We start from the raw sequence: 25,368 nt of genomic DNA on the forward strand, positions 1-25,368 counted from the left end.
CGTAATTCAGTTCGACATTATGGTTACAAAGTAATTGAAACAGAGTTAAACCATGTGTGTGGTATTTGAGTAATGGCCGCTAGGGACAGTATATATTGTTATTTGTCAATACCTATAGCAAAATAACGTGTTGAGTTATTACGTTCCTGTGACCTGTTACCATGGTAGCATGTTAGTATACAAAAATTTAACTAATTCACTACAATGTAAAATAGACTAATAAATTTATAAACGGATTAATTCAAATTTGACTATACAACACAATTACTAGGTACCAAGAAGTCCTTATCTACTATTTGTTATTAGGCTATACATATAGTCATATAGTACTTATTATAAATATAAAAAGTTAAAGATAACCTTAACAAGCACTCAAGTAATCTGAGCTTGAATTTGTGCACTACCTTGAGGGATTTTTTCTTGTTTTGCTAAAAGTGTGGGGTGGCGCCACACCACCAAAGCCCACAATGATTGCCAGGTACACTTACTCAATAGTCAATAGTCAAGTATTTATTGCGGAGACAAAAAGTACATTTGTATAGCAAACGTCAAGTATCTAATAATTTTGAGACCCATGCTACATCGAACTCTCATTTATACATACATTTTGACACTCACTCTGCTCCATTCATCGGCAATTTTTTTCCACCTCAATTTGAGAGTAAGTCTTCTGATTGTGCGGTCTCCCAGTTATACGCCATAAACTTGTTCACGCTATAAAACGTATTCGACACTAAACAGCATTTTAAACGAGTTTATTTTTAATTTCATTTGGCAAGCTGTTGATGAGATGAACTCCTGTCTGTGAGGACAAACGTTCATTAACTACCGTCCAGTGTCTCCTGGTTTGGTAGTTTCTCTGCCTTTTGTCTCGTACGAGTGAACATCCTGTCTGTTGGTCAAGGTGAATTTAAGCATACAGTTGTTGTTTCTAAAATGTAGAGACTTGGCAGAGTCAACAGTTGCAATCTTTTGAAAACTGGCCTGCGCGACTCTCTTAATTTTAATTCTGCAATGATGCGTATCGCTCGTTTTTTGAAGCTTGAATGCTCTTAAAAATTGGTTACTTGCACATGCACCCCACAGCACTAGTACATAGGTGAGATGTGGATAGATCAAGCCATAATAAGACGTCATTCATAACCTGAATAAGGCAGTATTTAGCTAGAGACATAACACATAAATGCCTAAGGCTAATTTGGAGCAAACGTAATCGATATGAACATTCCATGTCAGACCTTGATCAAGGTAAATTACAAGGAATTTCGAGGAACAGACCTCTTCTAATATGGCCTCATCCAACACGATGGCAGGGGCCATATTCGCAGTCTGTCGAGAGCAAAGAAAAATTTAGAACATTGGATTTTGAAGAATTTGTTCTTAGATTGAGGCTGTGAAAATGTTGGACACAACTGTTTACTGTAACAAAGGTTTTTTGTTCTAAAACTTGATTTTGTTTTTTCATTAAAACAGTCATATCATCCGCATACTATATGATTCTTCTGTGTGGTAGTGATGATTCTATGTCATTGACATAGAGCAGGAAGAGAATAGGGCTGATAAATGATCCTTGAGGGACTCCATAAATAATTTTCATTGGATTAAAAACATGGATTTTAAATTTGGATAACTTAAGATCTGTGACTTAAAAATGAACTAAGCCACAAAAAAGGCACGCCTCGGATGCCATTGGCCCCCACTTTGTCAAGCAGCGTAAGATGGTCAACACAATTGAATGCTTTAGATAAATCGAGAAACACACTTAATATGTGATTTCGGCCTTCTAGCTCCTCTACAATCATCTCAACAAGACCACAGTTGTGGTTGTGGTGTTGTGTCTATTGTTGATTTGCCCTTTCTGAATACAAATTGTTCGTTTGAGAGCTGATTGTATTTGTTAAGAAACTGAAGCATTCATAATAAAAAAAGCTTTTAGAATATTTTGCTTATTACAGGCAAAATCGAGACAGGCTGAATTACCTGTTATTGACACTAGGCTAATACTACAGATCTGTAATGACAGCAAGTGCCATTGGTTATGCATATGTGTTATTTATGTCACATGTTCATCCTTCAAAATAGTAAAAAGTAAGTAAATGTTATACTGTTTTGTTTGTTACATTTTATATAAGTATACATATCATAGATTGTTTTTTATTCGACAAAACCCCCCCCCCCACCCCCCCCCCCCCCCACCCCCCCCCCCCCCCACCCCCCCCCCCCCCCACCCCCCCCCCCCCCCACCCCCCCCCCCCCCCACCCCCCCCCAATTATGCAGGATTTATTCTAATAAAAGAAAAGTACACTAATTTGTGTCTTAACTTTTTTATCTGACTCATACTAATGATATATTTACAAAAGAATAAACAAAAGAAGTTATTATACTTGTAGCTATAGAAACATTACACAAAAGTAGTTGAGTAACTAAATGCACATCTGTCAATTCTCATCACTGTCCTCTGATCTCTTTCTCTTTTGTTTGGTAGCTCTCCGTTCATGTGTCATTTTTAGGAAACACTCCTTATGTAAAGCTGAACTGCAACCAGGACACCACCAAGATGATCTTATCTTTATCTCGGCAGAACAAACACATCAAACCCTTGTTTTTTCTCTGGAAGATGTTTGTGTGTGATTACCACCTGGAGAAAGGAGCAAATGTTGAAGACCAACTGAAGCTCCAGTGCCTGCTGAGGAGTGAACAATCTGTAAAATATACTTTCTTCTTGGCATTGGAGATTCTGGAGTGCATTGGAAATAATATACTAAATAGAGATTGTGTATACACAAGTCCAAAATATTGAAAAAAAGTTATTTCCAATAACTTCTAGTAGGCCTAATGCATGAAAGGTGATAAATGGTCTTGTCTTAATTCTGAACTCCTCCCATCAGCTTGTTGTAGTTGTCAATGAGGGTAGATTTTTTAGCTACAATGCCACTTAAACTAATAATGTCTCTGTCTTCAGTATGATAACCAGTCGAAAGTAAATATACTAGTGTTCTGGTGGGCCTTTGCTTATACCCAGTCAAAAGCACTGGTCCCTTTCTGAAATACACAGATTCTTGTGCCCCAAGCTTTGTGTTGAGGTACATTTTTTTATGAGTCTTTTTTCATTTGTTGTGCCTATCATAAAAGTGTTGTGTTCTAACAAGGTTTGTGCTATAGGCTTGAAGCCTGGAATGCTCTTTCATTTTCCCAGATAACTGTTTTTTTTTTTTTTCAATTTATTTGCAGCATATTTGTTGGATTCTCTGGCCATAACAATGATCATGCTTACTCCTACAAATAGTTTTAAGTACTCAATTGGTTCGTGGCTTATAGGACAATCCATGCCTCCGTGATTGTAAATTGTAAATTTTTCTTCGAAGTTTTGTATGGGTTCAGGAGTATAAACTCTTACCCATACATCATTTACAGGTTGAATAACTTGTTCAACTTGTGATGAGGTGGGGGCTGTTCTATAGGCAGGTCTGGTGAATAATTTTCATGGGGTAAGAAATTAGGTAAAGGTAGGCCTATATCACCTTGTGATTCAGATCCAGGAATCATTTGTATAGACCTATTGTTTGACCTGGAGTCATCTAAATCTAACTCAAATGCAGGAGAACGGTTATCTTCACTACCCGAAGAAAAGTTTGAGACCTGAAGGCCTCATCAGATGGCAGATGACAACCAACACTCAATATTACTGTCTGAATCTAATTAATTGTCACTAACTGGGTGAAGTATATCTCGTAATTCACTTGACCTGTCTAAAGTTTTCCATCATGCAGTAAATAACTACAAAAAGTAAAAAGTAATAGGCATGCTTTGAAGAAGAAACTACTTGCACAAACCTAGGCCTATTTCAAAATGGGTTAGGTTAAACAATTCTTTCATGTGCTTACTGGGAAAACACCAACACTTACATTGGTTAAAGTTGAAACAAAAATAAACAATGACACAATAATATTTTATCACTCACACAATCAGGCAACTATGTTTATCATTCTTCACTTAATAAATCAAATTCAACCATTGAAATAAATGTTTTATGAACAAAAACAAGGACACAGTAACTGTACTCTCGGTTAGCAGACGACAACGGCAACTGGCTGTGGTAACTACAAACAACAACGAATGATCACAAAGAACAGCTGTTTAGGATGAATAAGAATAAAAAGATGATTGTACTGAGAAAGCAACTCTTCGTCGTTTCAGTAGTACCTAAATATCGTCGCTAAACTTGATTTTAAATATTATAACAAAGGAATCATTTGACAATGTCATGTTCAATTTGGACGACTGCCAACTCCAGGGTTAAAACTGTTCATAGCCCTACTTGTTATAAAATTAAAAAATATGTTTGAAAAGTTAACAAAGTTTTAATACAAAAGCAAAAGTTCGTACAGAAGTATATTTATAGAAACAACCTCTTAAACAACATGATTACATTGTTTCTACCATTATGGATGCATTTATCATAGTGGATAGCTTTTGAAAATCTTCAATTATAAATTTATAATAGTTAAGATAGTTATTGGTTCATTACGGTTTTGACATTGTCATAAGTGAATGTGGCTGAGAAATTCATCCCTTTACTTTTGTATTTCAAGGAAATTTTAAATAAAACCAAGTCATTTTGTTTTTATACTTTCCCCAATAATTTTAACCCTGAAATTAGGATGATCTAATGAGCACCCATAATTGTTTATAGAATAAACATTACGCGTTTGAGGAAACACATTATTAAAAAAATTATAAAATTACAATGTTGCAGATTTTTTTTAAATCTTACATTTGAATCCCTGATTTGTGAAATTAATATGCAATTAATTGTGGTTATTTTGTCATTGTTCCATTTGGTCAAATTTTGTAAATAATTTTGGTCCTACTTCATCATTATTCTATTTTTTCTATAGCATCCTTATCTCACTTCTCCAATTTGACAGCTTAATTTAAAAATTAATATTTTTATTTTTATCTTTATAGCCTCACATTAATGGCATCAGTTCTGCTACAGATTGGTATTTTGACACTATTAAAATATCTTTGATTTTGTTTAACCCAAGTACAGCTAGTAATATTGCATGTATGCCTAGTATCATGTATGCTTCAGTCTCTGTGATTTTAGAAAATTAAATATATTCTCAGTAGTCTAGAAAAAGTTGGAGACAGTGTATTGCCAATAGGCAATACTATTTAGAAGTGTACACTGCTTATGTACAATGAGCACGAAAGATGTGTTAGCAACAGTTTAGTTTCTTTATAATGTACGCCATGGCGTAGGATTTTGTATCGTGGGGCCTTCACAAAGTATTTGTCTTTTATTTATTTTTTTTCTCTTAGGACAAGCTTAGAAAACTGCACCTAGTCCTATAAGGACCTTTGCGCTGCTTCCGGAATGATAGAATATTCTGGATGGGTAATGTTGGGGGTTGGGACCGCCTCCTGTCAAGATCCATGAGGAAGAATTTAGGGCAATAATCTCAAGTCATCTTCCCTCGGAAGAAGGGAAAGCAAGTTTTAAACCAGCCTCTCCAGCCAAAGCAGGCAGGAGGTTGCTCACCCTTGTGTCTAGGCTGGCAAGAACCTTTCACTCCTAGGGAACGAACTGTACCAACTCGAACAGTCGTCTCCCGCAGTAGACTAGACCTGTCGAATTACCCTTGCGCCCCAGAATTTCGACATTTGCGGTTAGTGATGTGCCGCTCTTGGACATCCATAAGGTTGCCCAGATTAAAGTGACACATAGGTTTTTGTTGTACCCAGTGTGGATTCAACTGGAAGGTATAACAGCCAGAAGTGATCCCTCTGGAGATGGTATTTGTCTTAGTGTTGATACCATGTTTTTGTCTTATAATTGTATGTCATGTTGACATTAATATGTGCTCTAACTCCTATCCAGATCAACATTCTACTTATAATAAAAATAAACCTACAAAGCCAATGTTTAAACTGCAATGTTCTTGAAAATAAGGTACTTTTTATCTTTTTTTAAGGGATATCCCAAATAATCAGTGGTAATGAACAGACATACTAATATATTTACATAAATTGCAGATTATATCAATAACTGTAAGACAAACTGAACAAGATAAACAGTTGTACAGCTGTGTGTATGTTTCTTAGACAGATTTCAGATCACTTTAGGTGACAATCAGTATAAGTAAAAATAGCTCAACATAAAATATATGTCATCCCTACACTTACAATTGACAAATCGAAAATATCAGCTTATCTAAAATATAATGACAGAAAGTGGTATAAGATGTTAGTGACAGAGTAAATTTTTAATTAATAGATTTGTGGGCAGCGAATTCATAGCAGACCAATATTTTAACCATTAACCAGGAGAGATGTGCAGGTGGAGGCCAGCAAGAGATGCCACTGCCACCTGGATGGTCTATAGACTTCACACTACGAGGTCGCAAATACTACATTGACCACAACACCAAAACTACACACTGGAGTCACCCCTTGGAGAAGGAGGGGCTGCCCACCGGCTGGGAACGGATAGAGTCTCCAGAGTATGGAGTCTATTATGTTAAGTAAGTTTTCACTCAGCTATAAAGAATATCAATCTTACTGTTTACGGTTTGATCAGAAAATTAAAGGTGTGAGAGCTGCTTACTTCAATGTGGCTTCTGATGACCTGTCAATTAGCTACTATTCCTGATTTAGTCTTAAGTATTTATGAGTTTTATGAACTTTGCACTGTGCAAATTTATTTTTATTTCATTTCGTTAATTTTTTAAGAGCGCTTAATAGGTCTGACATACTTTTCTTCAAGAAAAATTACCAACATTGTTTGAAGATGTTCCTCTTGCAATGTGATGCCAGCTGTACTTCTAACATGATAATGCATTGCTACATTTTTCAAATATTGTTTCCACCAACTTTAATCAAAAGTTTCCAAATAAATAGATCGGTTATGGAGGTTCTATATACTGGCCACTCAGATCATCAGATCATACGCTGAATTTTTACATATAGGGATGGATGACAGAGAAAGTTTACAAGGTCAACGTTAACTCCCTTGAGGCGCTACTTAGACATATTGATGAAGCTTTTACGCAGTTAAAAAAGCCCTTTTAAGTTACACGGAAAGCAACAAGGTCAACGTTAACTCCCTTGAGGTGCTACTTAGACATATTGATGAAGCTTTTACGCAGTTAAAAAAAGCCCTTTTAACCCTTTCCGGGCCAGGCGGCAATATATAGTCGCCTTGATATTCGTCGTTTTCTTAAATAAATACGACGTCAAATGATTAAAGTTTTATGTTTTTTTATTCCCTGGTATATTTGTAGATAATTAATATGAATATAATTTTTATTTTGGAGGTCTATGCATTTTTATTTCGTAATAATTGTCACGTGACATTATCAGCTGACTCGATCTATTGTTGTTAATTCTTTATGCTTTAGTGTAATCGTACTATTGTATGCTGGATTCTTCTTCATTATTTTATTTTGTGGTTGTAAATATTAGTAGTGTTAGTAGTTACGTGCTTAGCTATTGTGTGTAGTAGTTACAATGACTGACAATTTGTGATCTCACGGGAGTGAAATTGTAAGTAGCATATTTGTAAATAGAAAAAGTGTAAATAAATTTCAAATAAAATTGTGTAAATATTTCATGGTAAATAGTGTTTTTAACTATATTGAAACTGTTTATGGATCCTACAATCATCTGTTTACCGGTACATCCATAATGTGAATATTTATTTTAAGTTTCTTGCAGTGTAAGAGTCAGTTGCTTTATCACTTGTTGCGAAGTACAATTATGCGTATTTATACAAAATGTGTCATAAAAAATTTATTTATGAGAGAATTAACCCAAATTTTTTTATGGTTGTTCCTTTCTAAATGTAAAATATAATAAAATAGCTTCCCACAGTAAAATTATTTTTCCTTTTTTAGTTATTTACAATCAAAATAAAAAATAAATTTTTTAATGTAATCTATTAAAACATTATTTTTTTAAATTTTAAATTACTTATATATATTACATATATATATATATATATATATACATAATATATATATTACATATATATATATATATTTTTTGTTGATAGTATATATCTATACGAGTAATTTGGTGCAACTTTTGGGTCATTCTCTAATTTTTATGAAAAGTTATAAATTTTAATCTAAGAGACTGCAAAATCGCCAATTTTAGCCTGGCACTTTTGACTAGTCACAAGCGGATATGATATGTGAAAAAATTTTGCAACATCTCATATTTGGTCCTGGCCCTGAAAGGGTTAAGTTACACGGAAAGCAACAAGAGCCATCCTTAAATGAGCAGAAAAATGCATTGAAGTCGAAGACACTTGAAAATATACTGTAATTTGATTGAATCGGTTTAGATTGATGTTAATTTTAATTTGTACTGTTATGAATAAAATGTTATTTAATCAAACATCTAATCGCTTTCTGTGAACTTTATTTACACCGTTTTATTAAAACATTTTGTGTTTCTTGTTGAAATAAAACAATTGCCCAAAGATGAAAAAATGTGTCTTCACTCCATTTTTGCATTTTACATTGGTTTTCTCAAACCAAAAACTACTTAACTAACAGTTCTGGTACCTATTTAATTCCATTTATCAGTTCAAAAACCATAAGAAAAGATTGAATTCACCTCTTAATCTGTTTTACCAGAATTTTAGGAAGACCTTGTTTTACATGGTGAGCTGAAATTCGGGTGAAATCTTTTGCTAACTGTAACTCACTAATGAAGCATTTCCAGACCCATGTTTATAAAAACTTTTTCATTATTTTTGTATGTAGAATGAGCATATCTTCTTGAATCACCCTCTAGAATGTCTTAAAACATATTCCAGCATTTACTACTTTATAATAAACTAAAAAATTTGTGTGACAGTGTCAATCAGTGCTGTGTGGATTTCCAAACTTAAAAATAAGTACAATAACTTCAACTTTAAAAGTATCAAGGTGTACACTGTCTAATGATGCTGAAAATATGTAGTACAAAACAAACAACTTTTTTACATTTTTATAGTTATTATATCGGATGTCCGAAATAGAATTACCTAGTTTTGAAAATTTCTAAGGATGGTACTCGCTGAAATGGAAGAGTAATAATTCTTTGGTGCTGTTGAAAAGATACATGACATTGACCAGAGAATCTTAGCTACAGTAGCATCAGTCACACCTGATAAACTAACTAATAGCTCGAGGGAAATCAAATATGAGTTTGATATCTGTATGGCTATAAATAGATCACATATCATGATGTACTAGTGTTAAAAAAAACCTGATGTATCCCCTTTCATTTCATGTAATAGTCACAGAAATATGTTTATTCTACAATATGTAACAATTATTCTAAACTAGCGAGTTCTTTTTTTGGACACCCGGTATAAATGCCATCTATACCTAAACTTATATTACTCTTATATTTAATTCCACTTATTATTTCTCAGATAAAATTCTCTGTTATTTAAAATTGTCCTAAATAAGAAAATTTAACTCACAGAAGTCACAGGCAAACGTTTCTTCTTAACTTTCCACTTTCATTAATAAGTTGTTCATTAAGTTGATTGCTCAACATTAGTAACTTAATTCCCTTCCACCTGGGTATCAATCCCATTACAAAGAACTTTTATTTATTAATAACTTTTTTGATGTGTTATACTTTTTATAATTTTCCAATACTTTTTGGTATTACCTTTCGTAATATGTAAATCAGCTAACGTAATGAAACAACAACATGTGTATTTCATTAACACAGAATATTAAAACTGCTAATGTTGTCAGCCACATAACGCGGGCGGCCCAGTACGAGCATCCTTGTGCTCCTCATTACATCTACCAGCCAGAGGTGAGGATACAGTTGGAGGTGGGAGCTCCTCGCCTGCTAGCCCCACCACCTCGCCACACACACTTCCACCCCCACAGTGTGTTGGTACCTGCAAACCCTTACCTCAACCAGGGTAAGAGTAACCATTACTTAAAAAATTTTAATAGCATAATCTTTTAGCTAGACTTCTTTTAAAGATATTTTTAACTGTAATTTACATAATGAGTGCCATATGCAAATGTGAAGACATGGTTCAAGTATCAAAAACATCAAGTATTTATTTCAATAATAAAAAAAAATAGCTACAACAATGTCTTGACAACCTCTTTTCAACACGCTAGCATTCTTGGGAAAATGCAGTTAGTTGAGATAAAATAACTGCTGGTTTCTACAGTGCATTGTTGTTGATTGTAATGAGTTAATATTAATTAATAAAGAGTGAGAGATCAGTCTTGTATAGTGAAGTAATTAAGCCTTGAATTGAACATACTTTAAGGCCTAAGATTATTGAATAATCTTTATAAAAAGTCTTGATATCTCAGTGATTCTTGAAATTTAGAATTAAAAACTCAAGAATATATTGAATGTTTAAGATTATTTTTACCTGGTTATTTCAATGCTATACCCATGAAAATACATTTTTTTTATAAATACCTAAACAACCATATATAATGTCAATGTTTAATAATTTATCACATAGATGTGGAATACCATCAGTAGTTGACTTAAAGCACTAATCACTGTAAACTCCTGATTGCAGACCAGAAATAAATTGGCTAGGTTATGGGTTGATCATGAGTTTTAATGAATTGATAGTTAATACAAATCCTAAGAATTGTACAAGAAACTTTAAAATACTGTACATGGAACAAGAAATTATGTTAAGTTCAAACTTTTAAAAGTTAGGTAATAAAACTGAAATTAATGACTCTTCCTTCTTTCAAGAGCCAGCTGTAGTACAACGACCTTCAATTTTATGTATTTATTTGACACATTCTGTTACATGAACCATTTATATATACAATATAACATGCAAGATGGCAGTGACAAAAAAGAAATTATACAAAGAGCAAACAGTACTGCTGTTACTGTCACCCAAATTACAAAGAACAACTATGAAAAATACTAAATAATAATAATGACATGCAATCAGTCTAATATGCATTAGTGTGCTAGTTTTGCAACAAAACTTTACTAACAATCTACAAAGAAAAATACAACTAAGTTATCATGTTTGTGAGCTATAAATTAGGTATCATGCAGTTGCACAGGTACATAAAATGTGAGCAATATCAAGAATAAAACACAATAACAATAAACAACAATAAATGCACTTAATATATAACAATACAATACAGCAAGACAGCCTTTCACTATAATATGGTAACAGAATCATCAACATAACATAACAGTTAGTGCAGTACAAAAGTATAAAAAATTACACGATAAACCCAAACTTGTGAAAATAATACTATTATGAAACAAGACAATGACCAAAATAATAACACATGCTTTGAACTGCGAACGTATTCAACACTGCATGCACTAAACTTCACTCTCATGCAACCGTTAAACAATGAGCCTATTTGTGATGGAAAGTGAATCCAAAAAAAGGGAAAGCTGAGCCTAACACCAACAAGTCTATTGCATCCACGCTGAATTGTCTCCAATCTTTCACAATGAAACTGAGGTAAGGTGTCCACACTACAATATTCTAGGCGTTTCCGTAGAAGGGAGTTGTAAATCAGAAGCAGAGTTCTGATGCTAAAAGGATCACACCCAAGCCGGAATTAGAACCCTATTGATCTGTTGGCGTTATTGGTTATTGGTTCAGAATCAATGAAGTAAGTGTGTATGTGACAGGTCAAATTACGAGATGAATTATAGGCTAATTTAAAATTTACTTTTATATAAACTTTCTAATACTAAGATAAGCATGAATTTAGGAAATATAAATCTTACATTAATATTGTTAACAAATGTAAGAAAATAAATGTCATTACAGTTCTTTGTTTTATTACTATATACACAGTCGCAACTATTTTACAATTTTCTTAGTCTTTAAATTTTTTTACGGAATGACATTTTTCAAAACATCCACCGATGTGTAGTCCGGGTTGGCTAGCACAAGTCTTGCAGTAAAATTTACTACGTTTTCTTTCTTTGCCAGCCCTTCTGTCACTGCGTACCGCGCAGTCTTTCGTACATAACCTTACTGCCTGCACTGAGCTTTGGCGCTAAAACGATTGAAATGAAGGTTTGGTTGTTTAATTCAAAAGCTGCTCGATAGGTTTCAGCACTCACCATTCATTATAAAACAAATAGAATATTAGAAAATAACTGCTATGTTTAGTGGCCAGTGGTGCTGGCCTTACGAGCTATGGACGTATTATATATTGGCCAGTACAGCTGGACATACGAGCTGAGATAACATTACAGCAAAAAATAATCCGCGCTCCCGACAAAATGGCGGCGGCCAGTAGAGCTGGCCATACAAGCTCCAAGGACAAATAACAAATACTACCTTCGAGCGCAAAGGGTTAAAAACTGATCGTATTCAAATGGCGCACCAACTGGAGGGCAAGAACTTTCACAATTAATTTTAAGTAGGTTAGTAGTAGCCTATTTTAGACTAAGTGAAGATCACTGTTTTTTATATAATTGTATTTTCAGGTGTGTGTCTAGAATAAGTATGATAAATTATTATTAGCCTATAAGTTTGATAACTTTGAACATAGCTTAGTTATAATATAAATTTATAAAATTTTCCTGGTAGGCTAGTAAAACAAATATTAGTAGGCCTAAATTAATATAACAGAAATTTTCAAATTAAACTAAAAAATAAATCCTTTTAAAGACATATTAAACATAGGCTATAAAAATGGAAGGCGAACAAAACAATGAAGGGTCCGCACCAATATTTGGACCAGTAGAAGTAGATCTTCATAGCTCAGGAGATACAGGGTTTTTAGGTTGGTCATCCCCTAATACAGTAGAACATGAGGCGTCGACAACAGATGGCAGAAATTTATTAGAGAATGAGAATGAGGTTAGCAGAGTCAGTAGTCCAGTAGGAGTTGATAGGGATGAAGGTCTTATTGCATTCATGAGGACTATGATGAATAGTCTAAATGAAAAAAATGGATAAAAATAATGAGCAGTTAAATGATAAAATGGATAAAAATGATGAGGAATTGAGGGATCTAAATCATAAAATAGATCAGAATAGTGAGGAATTAAAAAGGGAGTTAAAACACAATTATGAGGAACTAAGAACGGAAATGCAAAGAAATAACGAGCAGCTAAAACGAGACATGGAACAGATGAGAGGTGAGTTAAATAATAAAATAGTAGAGACTACAGAGGTTATGAGAGTAGAGATAAATAAAGACTTAAATACTTTAGATGAAGGGTTAAAGAAATTGGAGGAGGGGGTCAGACTTGAACTAAGCGAACAAGCTGAGATAAACAAAGGTGAGAGGAGTAAACTTAAAAGTCAGGTTAGAGGAGAGGTTACTACGGAGATAAAAAAAATAAAAGAGAGGAAGATATGAGGGAAATTGAAAAAAAGGTTTGTACACATTGAGGATGATATAAAGAAAATAGATCAAAGATTAGAGAAGCTAAATAAGAGATAAAAAACAAAATTAGATGGATTAAATGGTTGGGTAGATAGGGACAGAGCTAACTTAGACCTAGACCAGGATGGAGAAAATGGTAAAGCGAGTAAGGACATAGAGAACAAGTCAATAACGGGCAGTAGTTTACAAGAAATAGAGGACATGGGAAATAGAGTAGAAAAATCCCTGAATAAGAGATTGGATAAAACTTTAGGGAAATTAGAAAATAAACAAACAGAACTAGAGAATATGATGAGAAATCAAAGTATGGTGGGTATGAGAATAAGCCAACCAGCAAACACAGAAATATTCTTATTGGAATTTGATCCAATAAAAAATAATGTACATCCCATGGAATTTTTGGAAGCTTGTAAAAAATATATAGAGAAAAATGGAGAAGGATGGGACTTCCAGGTATTGATAATTTTAAAATATATGAAAAATGAAGCAGGAAAGTGGGGACGACAGCACATAAATAATTGGAAACACTTTGAACAGTTTTATAGGAGTTTTAAAGGGAAATATTGGTCCATAGGGGAACAAAATAAATTTGAGAAAGAACTAATGGGTAACGGTACATATAGGGTTGGATCTGATAATCTAGTAACCTATGTATTGGAATTTTATAATAAAAGCCAGTATTTAGAAACTAGAATTGACATGGGGACATTCCTAGCATACATAAGCGAACATGTTCCTAGAACCATAAGTAGTGCAATTGCTGCAGCTCAAAATGTTGAAAGATCGGAAGATCTAGAAAACCTGTTGAATCGACTTAATATACTGAATAGTGACACAAATAGAAGTTATGACAGATCACTTGATATGAGAAATGAGAGAACACTTAATAGAAATGTAAATCAATATATGAATTTAAGACCTAGAGATACACCATATAGAGGAACACAAGTTAGAGGGAATATATGAGGAAATAATTTGACTAGAGTAGGCCCATACTACAATAGGGACACATATAATAGGGAGAGAGTAGAGTTTGATGATAGGAGAAGACAAAATGATAATAGAGGTAGAGGCACAAATGATTATGGAAAGGAGAAAGAAAGGTATGAAAACATCGAAACGAGGTATCAGAGAGATCAATATGAATATACAAGGGGAAGAGGAAGCATGAGAGGTAATAGGCGACTAGAGGAAAATCGGATGGAAAACAAATGGGTAGGACAGGCTAGAATTAAGGAAACGATTGAGAAAAAAGAACCTAATTTTGAGGGATACCAAATGATAGGAGACTCAACTTAGGAGATTTGGAGAGAAAGTAATGAATTTAAGAGGTGAATATAAAGAGAAAGGAGGAAAGAGAATTAACTTATGCATAGGAGGTCAGACAATTGACCAGTTGACCAGAGAGCTAAAACATGCAAATAATTTAGAAAGACAGCTAATAGTAATGATAGGTACAAATGATTTATTAAGGGATAAAGAAGTAAGAAGCATTTGTGATGATTATGAGAAACTGGTAGAGGTTTTACTGGAGAAAGGTGAAAAAATAATCTTGGTAACAATTCCACCCATACCAAAGTTAAGTGAGAATGACAGGTATCATTTAAATAAACTTGAGAGAATAAATGAACATATAAAAAGTAAATAAAATAATGAAAAAATTACAGTTTTGGAAGTGGCAGAGAAGTATTATGATAACTATGATAATACAGACTGTAATGTGAAATTATATGAAAAAGAAATATTTTATAAAGGAAAATGGTGTGAAGATTTAATACATCTGAATAAAGAGGGTCTAAAAATTCTAGCAAATGAGCTTAGAAATTTGATAAGATCGGATAAGAAAAAATCCTGACTAAGGCTAGGGGTGAATACAGCTTTTATTCCAGAGAATGACGTGTTTGATGAATTGACCAATGAAGATAATTATAATAAAATTCCCATAAAACCAGTAGCAGAAGCACTACCTGAGATAGTTGGAAAAATAAATAAAGAGGAGTATCACATGATAATAGATTCAGAAAGACAAATAACTGACAATAATAGTCAGGTTAGTATAAGGTTTGTTTAAAATAAGATGTGACAAGTGTAATGTAATATAGTATATAGTGTGTGTAATATGTTTCCAGTAGGAGATGACAATATAAAGATGTTATAATATTGTTTATCAATAAGACTATGTTTAAGTTTAGGATTTTTTACAAGGTATTTATGTATTATCATAACTTGTGTGTGTAAAATCTAGTATAATCTAATAGTGTTAACCTGTATTGAACATTACATTGTGTCAAATGGACATATTAAACATTGTAATCAAAACATGTAAAGGTTACATAAAATGATATGTGTTTGAACATTTTGAAAGAAATGTGCATAAACTTGATATGGAAAATAAGTAATATGTATTATGTTTAAAAACTTTAGTACTATTCTTGTGTTACATTGTAATTTGTGTAGCTGATTCAATATTCATTGTAATTTGTGTATTTGATTTATATATTCATTGAAATTTGTGATTGATTTATATATTCATTGTAATTTGTGAAGTTGATTCAATATTCATTGTAATTTGTGTAGTTGATTTATATGTTCATTGAAATTTGTGGTTGATTTATATATTCATTGTAATTTGTGTAGTTGATTTATATATTCATTGAAATTTGTGTAGTTGATTTATATATACATTGTAATTTGTGTAGTTAATTCAATATTCATTGTAATTTGTGTAGTTGATTTCTATATTCATTGTAATTTTGTGTTATATGATTGTAAACATTTTGCTTTGCTTTGACATTTTACTTTGTTTTTATATGAATACTCTTACATGTATTCACAAATTTATTAAGAAATTTAAATAAAACACTTTAATTGAACAAAAAATTGAAAGATTTAATTACTTGGAGGAGAAAAATAAATTGACAACAAATATGTGATCAATTTATATTTGGGGGTTGTGTGACAGGTCAAATTACGACATTTAACCCTTCCCGCACTACAATTTAGGACGCACCATACCCAAACGCTACATATACCTCAAATTTTTTTTTTCAATAAAGTCATCGCTAACGTTGTATTTGAGTTTGTTACCATATAAAAAGTCTTTTGGGAACGAAAAAAGTATAATTTTTTTAATACGTTTATTTAAATTATAAAACAATATAAATACACCAAATTTAACGAAATGTTGAACGAAATTTTACTATCGTGTATAATATTATATTATAGTATATTATATGTATAGTATGTATATAATACAATTAAAATAAAACATTAATGGGTATAAAAAGATCTAAAATTAGCCATCACGGTGTTCAAGATAACGTCAACGTGTGGTACGTCTTGAAATCCGTATCCGGGTGCAGATTCGGCCGGGCGGTGCATGTCTCGCACACGTAAATGGTCTCCTTGCGCAAACCGTTGCGTGTACACACAACACATCTTCCCAATATGTCAATAACCAATTTGACAACGTAAACACAACAGTTCCACTCGCAGTCCGCGAACGAACTAAACCGGCGAGTTATTTCGTCAGTAGCGCTAGTGTCTGGCAAAACAGGCAGTGGCATGGGTAGTGCGCCGCCATTTTGCAGCTTGGAGAAAAACCGGGAGGCGGGGACAACTATTACTGTGCTTTTCTATTGAGGGATATATGCTCCAGCAGTTGCTGCACTCCACCGGCAAAACTGGGAACTACTTACTCCCAATAATAACCTCAATGTTTAAAAGCGAATATATTTGTCAACAGCATTTTTAGCAAAGTAAATATTGGCGGTTATATTTGTCAACAGCGCGCGAAGGGTTAAATATTCGCGGGGAATTAGCAGACCGTGATGCAAGTAAATCACATGTTATTGGAATTGAGATTTATTTAATTAATAATGGAGAAATATGTTAAACTTTATACGGGAACAAATTCAAATAATTAAAATGAGTTAAACATAACCAAAATTCGTTTTTACTAAAAGTACCAAATAAAATTACGCTAAAAAGCCAATTGTGGGATAAAATGACTTGCGTATTGATGACATCAGAAAGCACATGTTGCAAAAATTTAAATAAAAAGTGATAGAAATATAGTTAAAGAAAATAGAAAGACTTAAATTGATCAATTATAGTAAACGTGATAAAATTCGATAATTATGAGAAAAGAATTAAATTATATTCAATTGTGAAGACGCTAATTTGAACGGGGGAGGGGTTGAGCATTGTTTGAGCCAATACGCAAGGTTTTGTCCCGAGAATCTTTCTTCTGTCTCGAGAGCTGAAACAGGGAGGACGTGTACTCGTGTAGATCCACCTGGCAGTGATGCAATACGGAATTGTGCAATAATGTATTAAAAGTTATAACCAGGCGATGGGATATTGTTTTTAGTGAATAAATTAACAACAAAGCAAAGTGAGTACAATTAGTTGTTTGTATCACATCAAAATAAATTAACGTATCAAAGTGATTTGCTTTGTTTTAATATGATTGACTATCCCATCTGCGAAGAAGTGTGGTAAGTAAAGAAAATAAGCGTTAGCTCAGAGAACATTACATCTCAAAATTTATTAAAATCAAAGTGATTGATGAGAACCCAGTGAACATTTGTGAACTTTATCCTGATATAAATAACCATATTTATCAGAGCCTTCAATGCAGTGATATTTAGTTTGAACTATCATTTAACCTACTTAAAACCTGAGATGAATATAGACCTAGTCCTAGTGACATATAACGTATACTTTCAATAACAAAATTTTTTCTGTTCCCCTATGGACCAATATTTCCCTTTAAAACTCCTATAGTCTAAATAGACAACATCCATTTGCCTCCCCCCTCAAAAGCGGAAAAAAAACATAATTCTGCAGCGAGAGTAGGTTGATTGTAGTGGATTGTCCTGACCAGAATCCATGCTGCTCATCCATGAAAATCTGGTTGAATGCTGGAACAAGAAAGTCTAGCACAAGTGTTTTGAAGACCTTAGACAGAGATAAGAGGATGACAATTGGCCTGTGAGATGTTACATTGTCAATATCCTTAGACTTGGGAACAGGAACCACATATCCGGCTTTAAAGGAATCAGGGAGACTCCAGATCTAAGGGACTTATTGAAGAGGTAGGTGATGTGCGGAACAAGAAGATCGCTGCACGCCCTGAGAACTGAAGGCAATATTAATGATAGTGGAAACCAGGTTTGAGAAAGCATCATTCATTTTGCAGTTATTAGTGAACATAGAAAGGTCTGTTTCCAGCAATTTCCAGTGGATGGCCTCAAGATCACACCAGCTGTAGTCAGGAGTTTAGGTAGGTTTCCCACAAGCGCTGGATGGTCGCTGGACAAGAATGTCCAAGAACATAGGAAGATAAATGGCATCCTCCTGAAGGACATCTCTGGCTTATAGCACACAATGTTGGAATTAGACAAGAAGACCAAGTCAGAAATTGAATCTCTGGAGTTTAAGACTGAGTTTATCTGGTACAGGGAGAAAATTTCAATTAGGTCAACTAACAACTGCGATGAATTGCTAAGTATTACGATAAGCAATTTCAACAGCTTGGGAACTCGTCTTTATCTCTTCTCATATATTTCTTCACAACACCTTGACATCTGTTAGTCTTTTACTCAATTTGTTTTCAAAATAATAAAAATATTGTCTGCACCAAATTGACAAAGATTTGAATTTATGAGTACAATCACTCACTTATAATAAATTCAAGTTATATTTTAGCTTCTTTTATTAGAAACATTTTCTTTTGAAGTACAAGAAAATGTTGTATTTACATGCAGCAATTTGCTCACATTCAATCTCCTGCATAGTCTAAATTTTACACAAATTAATACTTGTTATATGTTTTTTATTGGCATAGTCTTATTTGCAGATGATTTAAAGCAGTGTATTCTAAGACACAATAGGTCAAACTAATCACACGATTTTTTTTAGAAGGTTCCCTATTGAAGGAAAATAAAAATAATAACAAGATGAGTGTGAGCAAATTGCCTTCACACAACCTCTTGCATGCAGGAGGTGTGGCTTTTTCATCTGTTAAAGATATGACTAATAAGCCTCCAAATGGTTAGGAAAAATTCCTCTGTCGATGTAGAAAAAAAGTATCTGTTCAGTTACTATTATTGTGATTAATTGTATGAATTAAATTTTTCTTAATATTTGTTATATTATAAAATATTCTTTAATATCATAAGATCCAAAGGACAAACTCATTTTTTCAATAATGTCTATCTATCATAAATTTCATGTAACAGTGATTGACTGTCTATACCAGCAAGTTTGTGATGTACAGAGATTCCGCACTGGTTGAGTGTCTATTCGCGTGCGTCTGCAGAACTTGACCACAAGTTACGTTGGGAGATGTTTCGTCTGCCAGAACTTGATTGCTTCAACGCGATGTTGACTCGACTGTACAAGCAAGAGCTTGAGGAAATTGTCATGCGCTATGAGGCCTACAGGTATTGTAAACAATTATAATAATATAGTTTACATCTATAATACTGTATTAAATGGTGTTCAAAACGGAAATTGTGACACAATGTTGAGAATTAAAATAATTATTCTTCAACTTTTTAGAAATATAATTACTCATCTTTTTAGGGCAATAAAAAAAGAAAGAGGAAATTGAGTGCTTTATCTTTTTCAACAATATTACAAATCACCACCAAGACAGTCTTAAAATAATAAAAACGTAATATGGAAATGCATAGCAATATGTACCCCATCGGGCCCACGACAAGCTTTAGTAAAGCCCAGTATATACTCGAGTTAACCGACGGCAGTTGTGAAAGGTCGCATGTACCAGATGGGGTAAACGTCATCGTGAACGTGTTAAAAAGAATTCTTTTCCAATATTGGACAATGCGTGACAAAGTGATGTGTCTTCATTTTCCTGAAGGTGGGATACAGAACACAAAAATATTGCCCAGCTATCCATGACTTAAAATTTAAATGAATTAATTCAGAGCATAACTTTAAAACCCAACAGATTGTAAATATATCCTAATTGTTTTATAAAAATAATGTATGGCCAAGTTCAAGGTCTAATAAGGCATACAGCCTGTGATACTGAGCAACTTTAGCCCTCTGTAACCACCCCTTCTTTCCTTCTGTCTTTATCGCTTAGATAACTGATATCATCTGATTAAAAATCCATTCTATTGTATCCCTGTCAAAGGCACTTATCAATCGTAATTCTATTCTGTGCCACCACCCCTAACTCTGTCCATTCTTTACACCAATAAATATTGTTCTCAATAACTAATTTTGATAAAATATGTATTAATCTGTCATTAGTTAAAGGCATTAACAGATCAGATTGCAGATCTCGAAACACAGTGTTACTGATTTGTTGTATCATTGAACAATTGCAAATGTCCAGAAAAATCCTGTTTCCTTCAAAAACGCATTAAATGTGATAAATGAACTTTTCAAGTTTAAAGTTTGTTGTTGATAATGGAAGGTTTGACAGGATAACAGGATTTCTTTCAATTGCCATCATTATGGTTACAAAAGGTATAACAAAATGTTTCGAGGATTGGAATATATCCTCTTCGTCATGTGGGGGAGGTATTAGTACATACAAAAGTAAAGAACAGAAAGAAGAAAAAAGGGAAAGAACAGAGTCTAATATACCCTAGAGCGGCTTGGAGTCTAATCCAATCATTGTCACTACAAGAGAATGACACGATGCGGTGCCAAAGAGGCAACGTTGATTTTCATGTTAGTATCCAACTTTCATCCATGCTGGTGTGATATGTGATTTTTTCTCATACTCGTGACTTGGGTTCGGGACTTGCTAACCGGTCTCACACCGTCTCCCCCAGGAGCTTTATAGGGACTAATCGAATGAATTGCTCACTCGATCCTTCTGAATGTTATTACATGGTACACCAACCTTCATTGTAAATTAATGGCGCACCACGTAGGCCTCCTTCCACAGCCAAGTGATTGATCCTTGTCATAAACAATACAGTCCAGAAAGTGTGTACCATCATGACTTTTAGAACTCCCTCTGGTTTTGTAATATATATACCTTGATCGTCCCTGAGACCACTAAGTGGCAAGATGGGATTTTTTGCTAGTAGTTTCTGAAGCCTTGCACAGCCCTGCACACTGTTGATGTCAGTGTAGAGTTTCTTCCAGACTAATCTCCTTCCAGGTCTCCCAAGTTGTAACATGGTTGCTCTAATAAATATGTACATTATTAGTTATGCACTGTATCCTCTGGTGGAGATACTCCATGACAAATAATTATAACCAGATTATTTGTTTTGTATCATAAATAATAATATTTAAATGGAGTTTGTGTTCTGCCAAATGAAATTGTAGTCTTGTCATGTTAACAATTTTTTTTATTTATCTTGTTAAGTCAAAGTCAAAGTCAAAATATCTTTATTTAAATTATGTACATGGGTACAATAAATAGTGTCACTACAACTAAGTTACATAATTGGATGATTATAGTAGATCATGTTGTTGAATAAAATTCTTCAAATGAATAAAATGCTTTTCTAATTAAATAATCTTTTAACATTGATTTTAAATTTCTTAATATCTTCAACTCTTGTTATTGTTTTTGGAATTGACTTAAAAAATTTTATTCCTGCATAAGAAGTTTTTTTTGTATAAAATTCTAAATTGTGTCGTGGTATTACTAATTCCTTCTTGTTCCTAGTATTGTAAGTATGGGTTTCACAATGAATTTTAAATTTAGATTGATAGGTCCTAACATACATAACACATTCTAAAATATAAAGGCTATGCACTGTTAAAATATTTAGTTCAGTGAAATTATTTTTCACTGACTCATCCTTCTTCATTTTCAACATTATTCGTAGTGCTTTTTTTTTGCAAAATTAGAATTTTATTTAGGTTTTGGTTTGTGGTTCCTCCATACACTCCTATCCCATATGCAATGTGGGATTGAATATGTGCATGAAAAACCATTTTTAGTACTGACAATAAAATGCTTGCTCTAAAGATTGTTCCAATCTTCAATTGACAATTAATTTGATGTTTTGTACATTTTTACATTTCTTAATATAATTTTAGTAAGAGCACATTTCATTATAAATTTTCAACAGTTAAACCATTTTAGATTCCTGACTTTAGCTTGAATTGTTATATCCAACAAAAATAAAATACTTCTTCTTATTATATACTGAACTAAAACACTTACACCTTTTATTTGGTTTCTTGTCCGGTTCACCGAAAACCCTAATAAGAAACAAATTACAAATCTTATTAGAATTTTAATGTAGTTTAGATTTTATTACTTTGTTAAAACAATTTACTTCTTAGTTATTTAAAACATTTTAGTGAAATTTTATTGATATTTAAAATTTTTTACACAGAAAAGATATGTATGAATTTTTATTTAAATTAAAACAATTAGTTGATTGGTTCAAAGTTCTTATAAAATGTACATACCCGTAAACTGGGGTCTTCTTTCAATCCGGACTACTAACTATGTGCCTACAAGGCTAAACTACACAAGATAATGACCAGAGCTCTCCAGTAGTTTTGTTCTAACATTACAAGACAAGTAACCAACTACGTTTGCTATTGGTCAGCAAGTTTTAGACCTCTGAACCAATCAAAAAATTCAGTTTCTTACAATGGAGTACTATTGTTTTAAATGTACAGAACTGAACTTGTCCAATTCAAGCTATTTCAGGGATGCCTTATTTTAACATTATACCAATCTTAGGTTTTATTGTTTTTTTTTTATTAAACTAAGCATATTACATATAAAAATATTTGGTTCAATTTTCCATTTTTTTTTATTAAGCAATGTATTATTGTAACTATTTGCATATATGGTACAAAGTACTCTAATTTTTAGTTCTCCTGAATAAATCCCTGACTCTCTTCCTCAAAGTGGCCAGTTCAGAACTCCATTAGGCTGCTAAGGATTTTCTCCTATTAATAACAGGATAGCTGGGATCAAAAGAGCCCTCAATTGCAGAAATCAAAATGTTGGCATATTTGTCCAGTTGCACACCGACCCCCAGCCATGGAGCCATACCCCGTAGCCAATCCCTAGTTCCGTCATTGGCACACAACATGACAAGAGATCCCCTTTTAGGAAAGCACCTCTTGAACTGCAGACACACACACCCTCTTCTGAGAGAACCCTGTCAAGAATGCGCCCCCGCAGCTCTGAGGTCTCCTCCTCTGAAAAGTGCCTTTCAGGAAAGTTCTCGGGAACCAAAGCAAGTTTGTATCACGTCAGAAGTTTCTTAAATGTATCTCCCACACCCTCCTCCATTGAGGGAGTGGTTTGATTGCCCCTGTCTGCTCTGGAGATGCACTCTTCAGCAGGGGCTTTTTGGCCGAAGAACCACCCAAGCGCCCTCCTCTCTTCCCACTCAGAGTAGAGTCAGCGCCTACGATTCTACCCGTGCTAACTCCCTCTGCTTAGTCAGTCTTTTCCTTTCGTTGGCTAATTTCTTGTCCTTTTGTCTCCTGCATTCGTTATTCGGAAGCCAGGTGCCATCAGCCTTCTTTTGCTCCATCGTCCACTGCTTGTGCACTTTGAAGGGGAGCTTGAGGTTGTAATCCAGTTCACATGTTTCAGAGTCATAGCCCCACATGACCAGGTAAGGCTATTTACACTTGGGGGTCGCCCAACCCCCAGTCAAACAGAATGTGTGTGTGGTACGATTCCGGACAGACCAGTCGAGACTGGTCATACCCGGACCTGGCACCATTACTGTGCAGCGTCGAGTGCCACCACTGTGCAGATTGCACAATCGGAGCACTAGTCTAGATCCTGGGGTTCAGTCAACAGCAGGGCCACCTCTAGCTGGACGATTGACAAGCGTTTATCCGAGCCCAACCGTTGTTTGGATTCGGATCCCCCATTGGTCTTGAGTGGCACCCCTGGAAGAGGTATTTTCCCAGTTCATTGGAGATCACCCGTACTAAGGTCAGCCCATCCCCTAGACTCCTTATTTAAATGACACATTGGTACTTCCTGTACCCAGTGTAAGTTTAAGTGGGAAGTATAAACCAGCCAGAAGTGAACCCTCTTGGGGAATCACAGTCAACTTGGTTAAGACTATATTAAAGTATGTCAAAAACTTTCATTACATTCTATTGAATCCATCAATACTCCGTTGTAGTTCCAAACAGGGTTTTAAAGTACTTGATAAGCTTCTGTGTTATAACTTCTGTTGTATGAAGTGACAGACAAGAGGTTGCACATTGTTTTGCAATTCGGGTGAAATAAAATTGCTCTACAATGTAGATACTAGTAATTTTCCCATTTCTATTTAAAACCATTATCCCTCCCTATATTAAAAAAATGACATAACATAATCCTTCATTGATTCATTAATGTGATAATACATTTTAATAATTATTGCAAACTTTAAAATAGCAGTGATATCACATATCAAAGAAATTGATGTCTTCAAATCTAGCCTTAAAACTAATTAGGTATAAAATACATAAATGTATTGTGCTGATGATCCACAGGGCGTCATTACTGTGTGAGATGGAACAGCGGATGGCTGCCACGAACATAGACACAAACATGAAACTGGTGGAGATAACCTCCGATATACTGAAGGAGACTGCCCTCTCGCATCAGTCTGAGACCAAAGTGTAGCAGCTTTTTACACATTTCCTACGACTCCTTTACATTAGCTTTACTTAGGCTAAATTAAAATTAGTGATTTTGTAAGTTTTGATGAAAACAGACCATTAGGTTTGTCATTAAACAGACCAATTACATAAAGCAGCTATTATTTAATTTTAATATAATACTATGGCCTATTATTATTTGTACCATTATTTGCCATTAAAAGGACGCCCAGTTTAAACTGTTATAGCAAGCAGGTTGGTTACACTGTATGTAATGATCTACGGCTTCCTAAGCCATGTTATCTTTACTCGTGTTTCCAAATAATATTAAATCAAAGATCTACTTAATTAAGTATCGAATTCGATACATTCTTAATTGATGGTATCAATTATATT

General features: G+C 33.9%; 1 protein-coding gene across 1 annotated transcript; it reads left to right on the forward strand.

Annotated features, from left to right (window-relative positions):
* The first annotated feature begins 6,252 nt into the window (after positions 1 to 6,252).
* LOC124372816 (protein salvador homolog 1-like) lies at positions 6,253 to 25,129 on the forward strand. Its single transcript, XM_046831225.1, has 4 exons — positions 6,253 to 6,528; positions 9,766 to 9,941; positions 19,673 to 19,838; positions 24,865 to 25,129. The coding sequence occupies exons 1-4, from the start codon at positions 6,362 to 6,364 to the stop codon at positions 24,995 to 24,997; spliced, it is 642 nt and encodes a 213-aa protein (XP_046687181.1). The 5' UTR covers positions 6,253 to 6,361; the 3' UTR covers positions 24,998 to 25,129.
* Positions 25,130 to 25,368: the final 239 nt, after the last annotated feature.

The sequence above is a fragment of the Homalodisca vitripennis genome, chromosome 1 (assembly GCF_021130785.1).
Source record: "Homalodisca vitripennis isolate AUS2020 chromosome 1, UT_GWSS_2.1, whole genome shotgun sequence".
NCBI lineage: Eukaryota > Metazoa > Arthropoda > Insecta > Hemiptera > Cicadellidae > Homalodisca > Homalodisca vitripennis.

Excerpts from the sequence above, each read along its gene's own strand:
- LOC124372816 (XM_046831225.1), top strand. The coding sequence starts at position 6,362 with ATGCCACTGCCACCTGGATGGTCTATAGACTTCACACTACGAGGTCGC. Across the intron at positions 6,529-9,765 it reads TATGGAGTCTATTATGTTAA|CCACATAACGCGGGCGGCCC; the intron begins GTAAGTTTTCAC and ends TAATGTTGTCAG. Across the intron at positions 19,839-24,864 it reads ATGCGCTATGAGGCCTACAG|GGCGTCATTACTGTGTGAGA; the intron begins GTATTGTAAACA and ends GATGATCCACAG.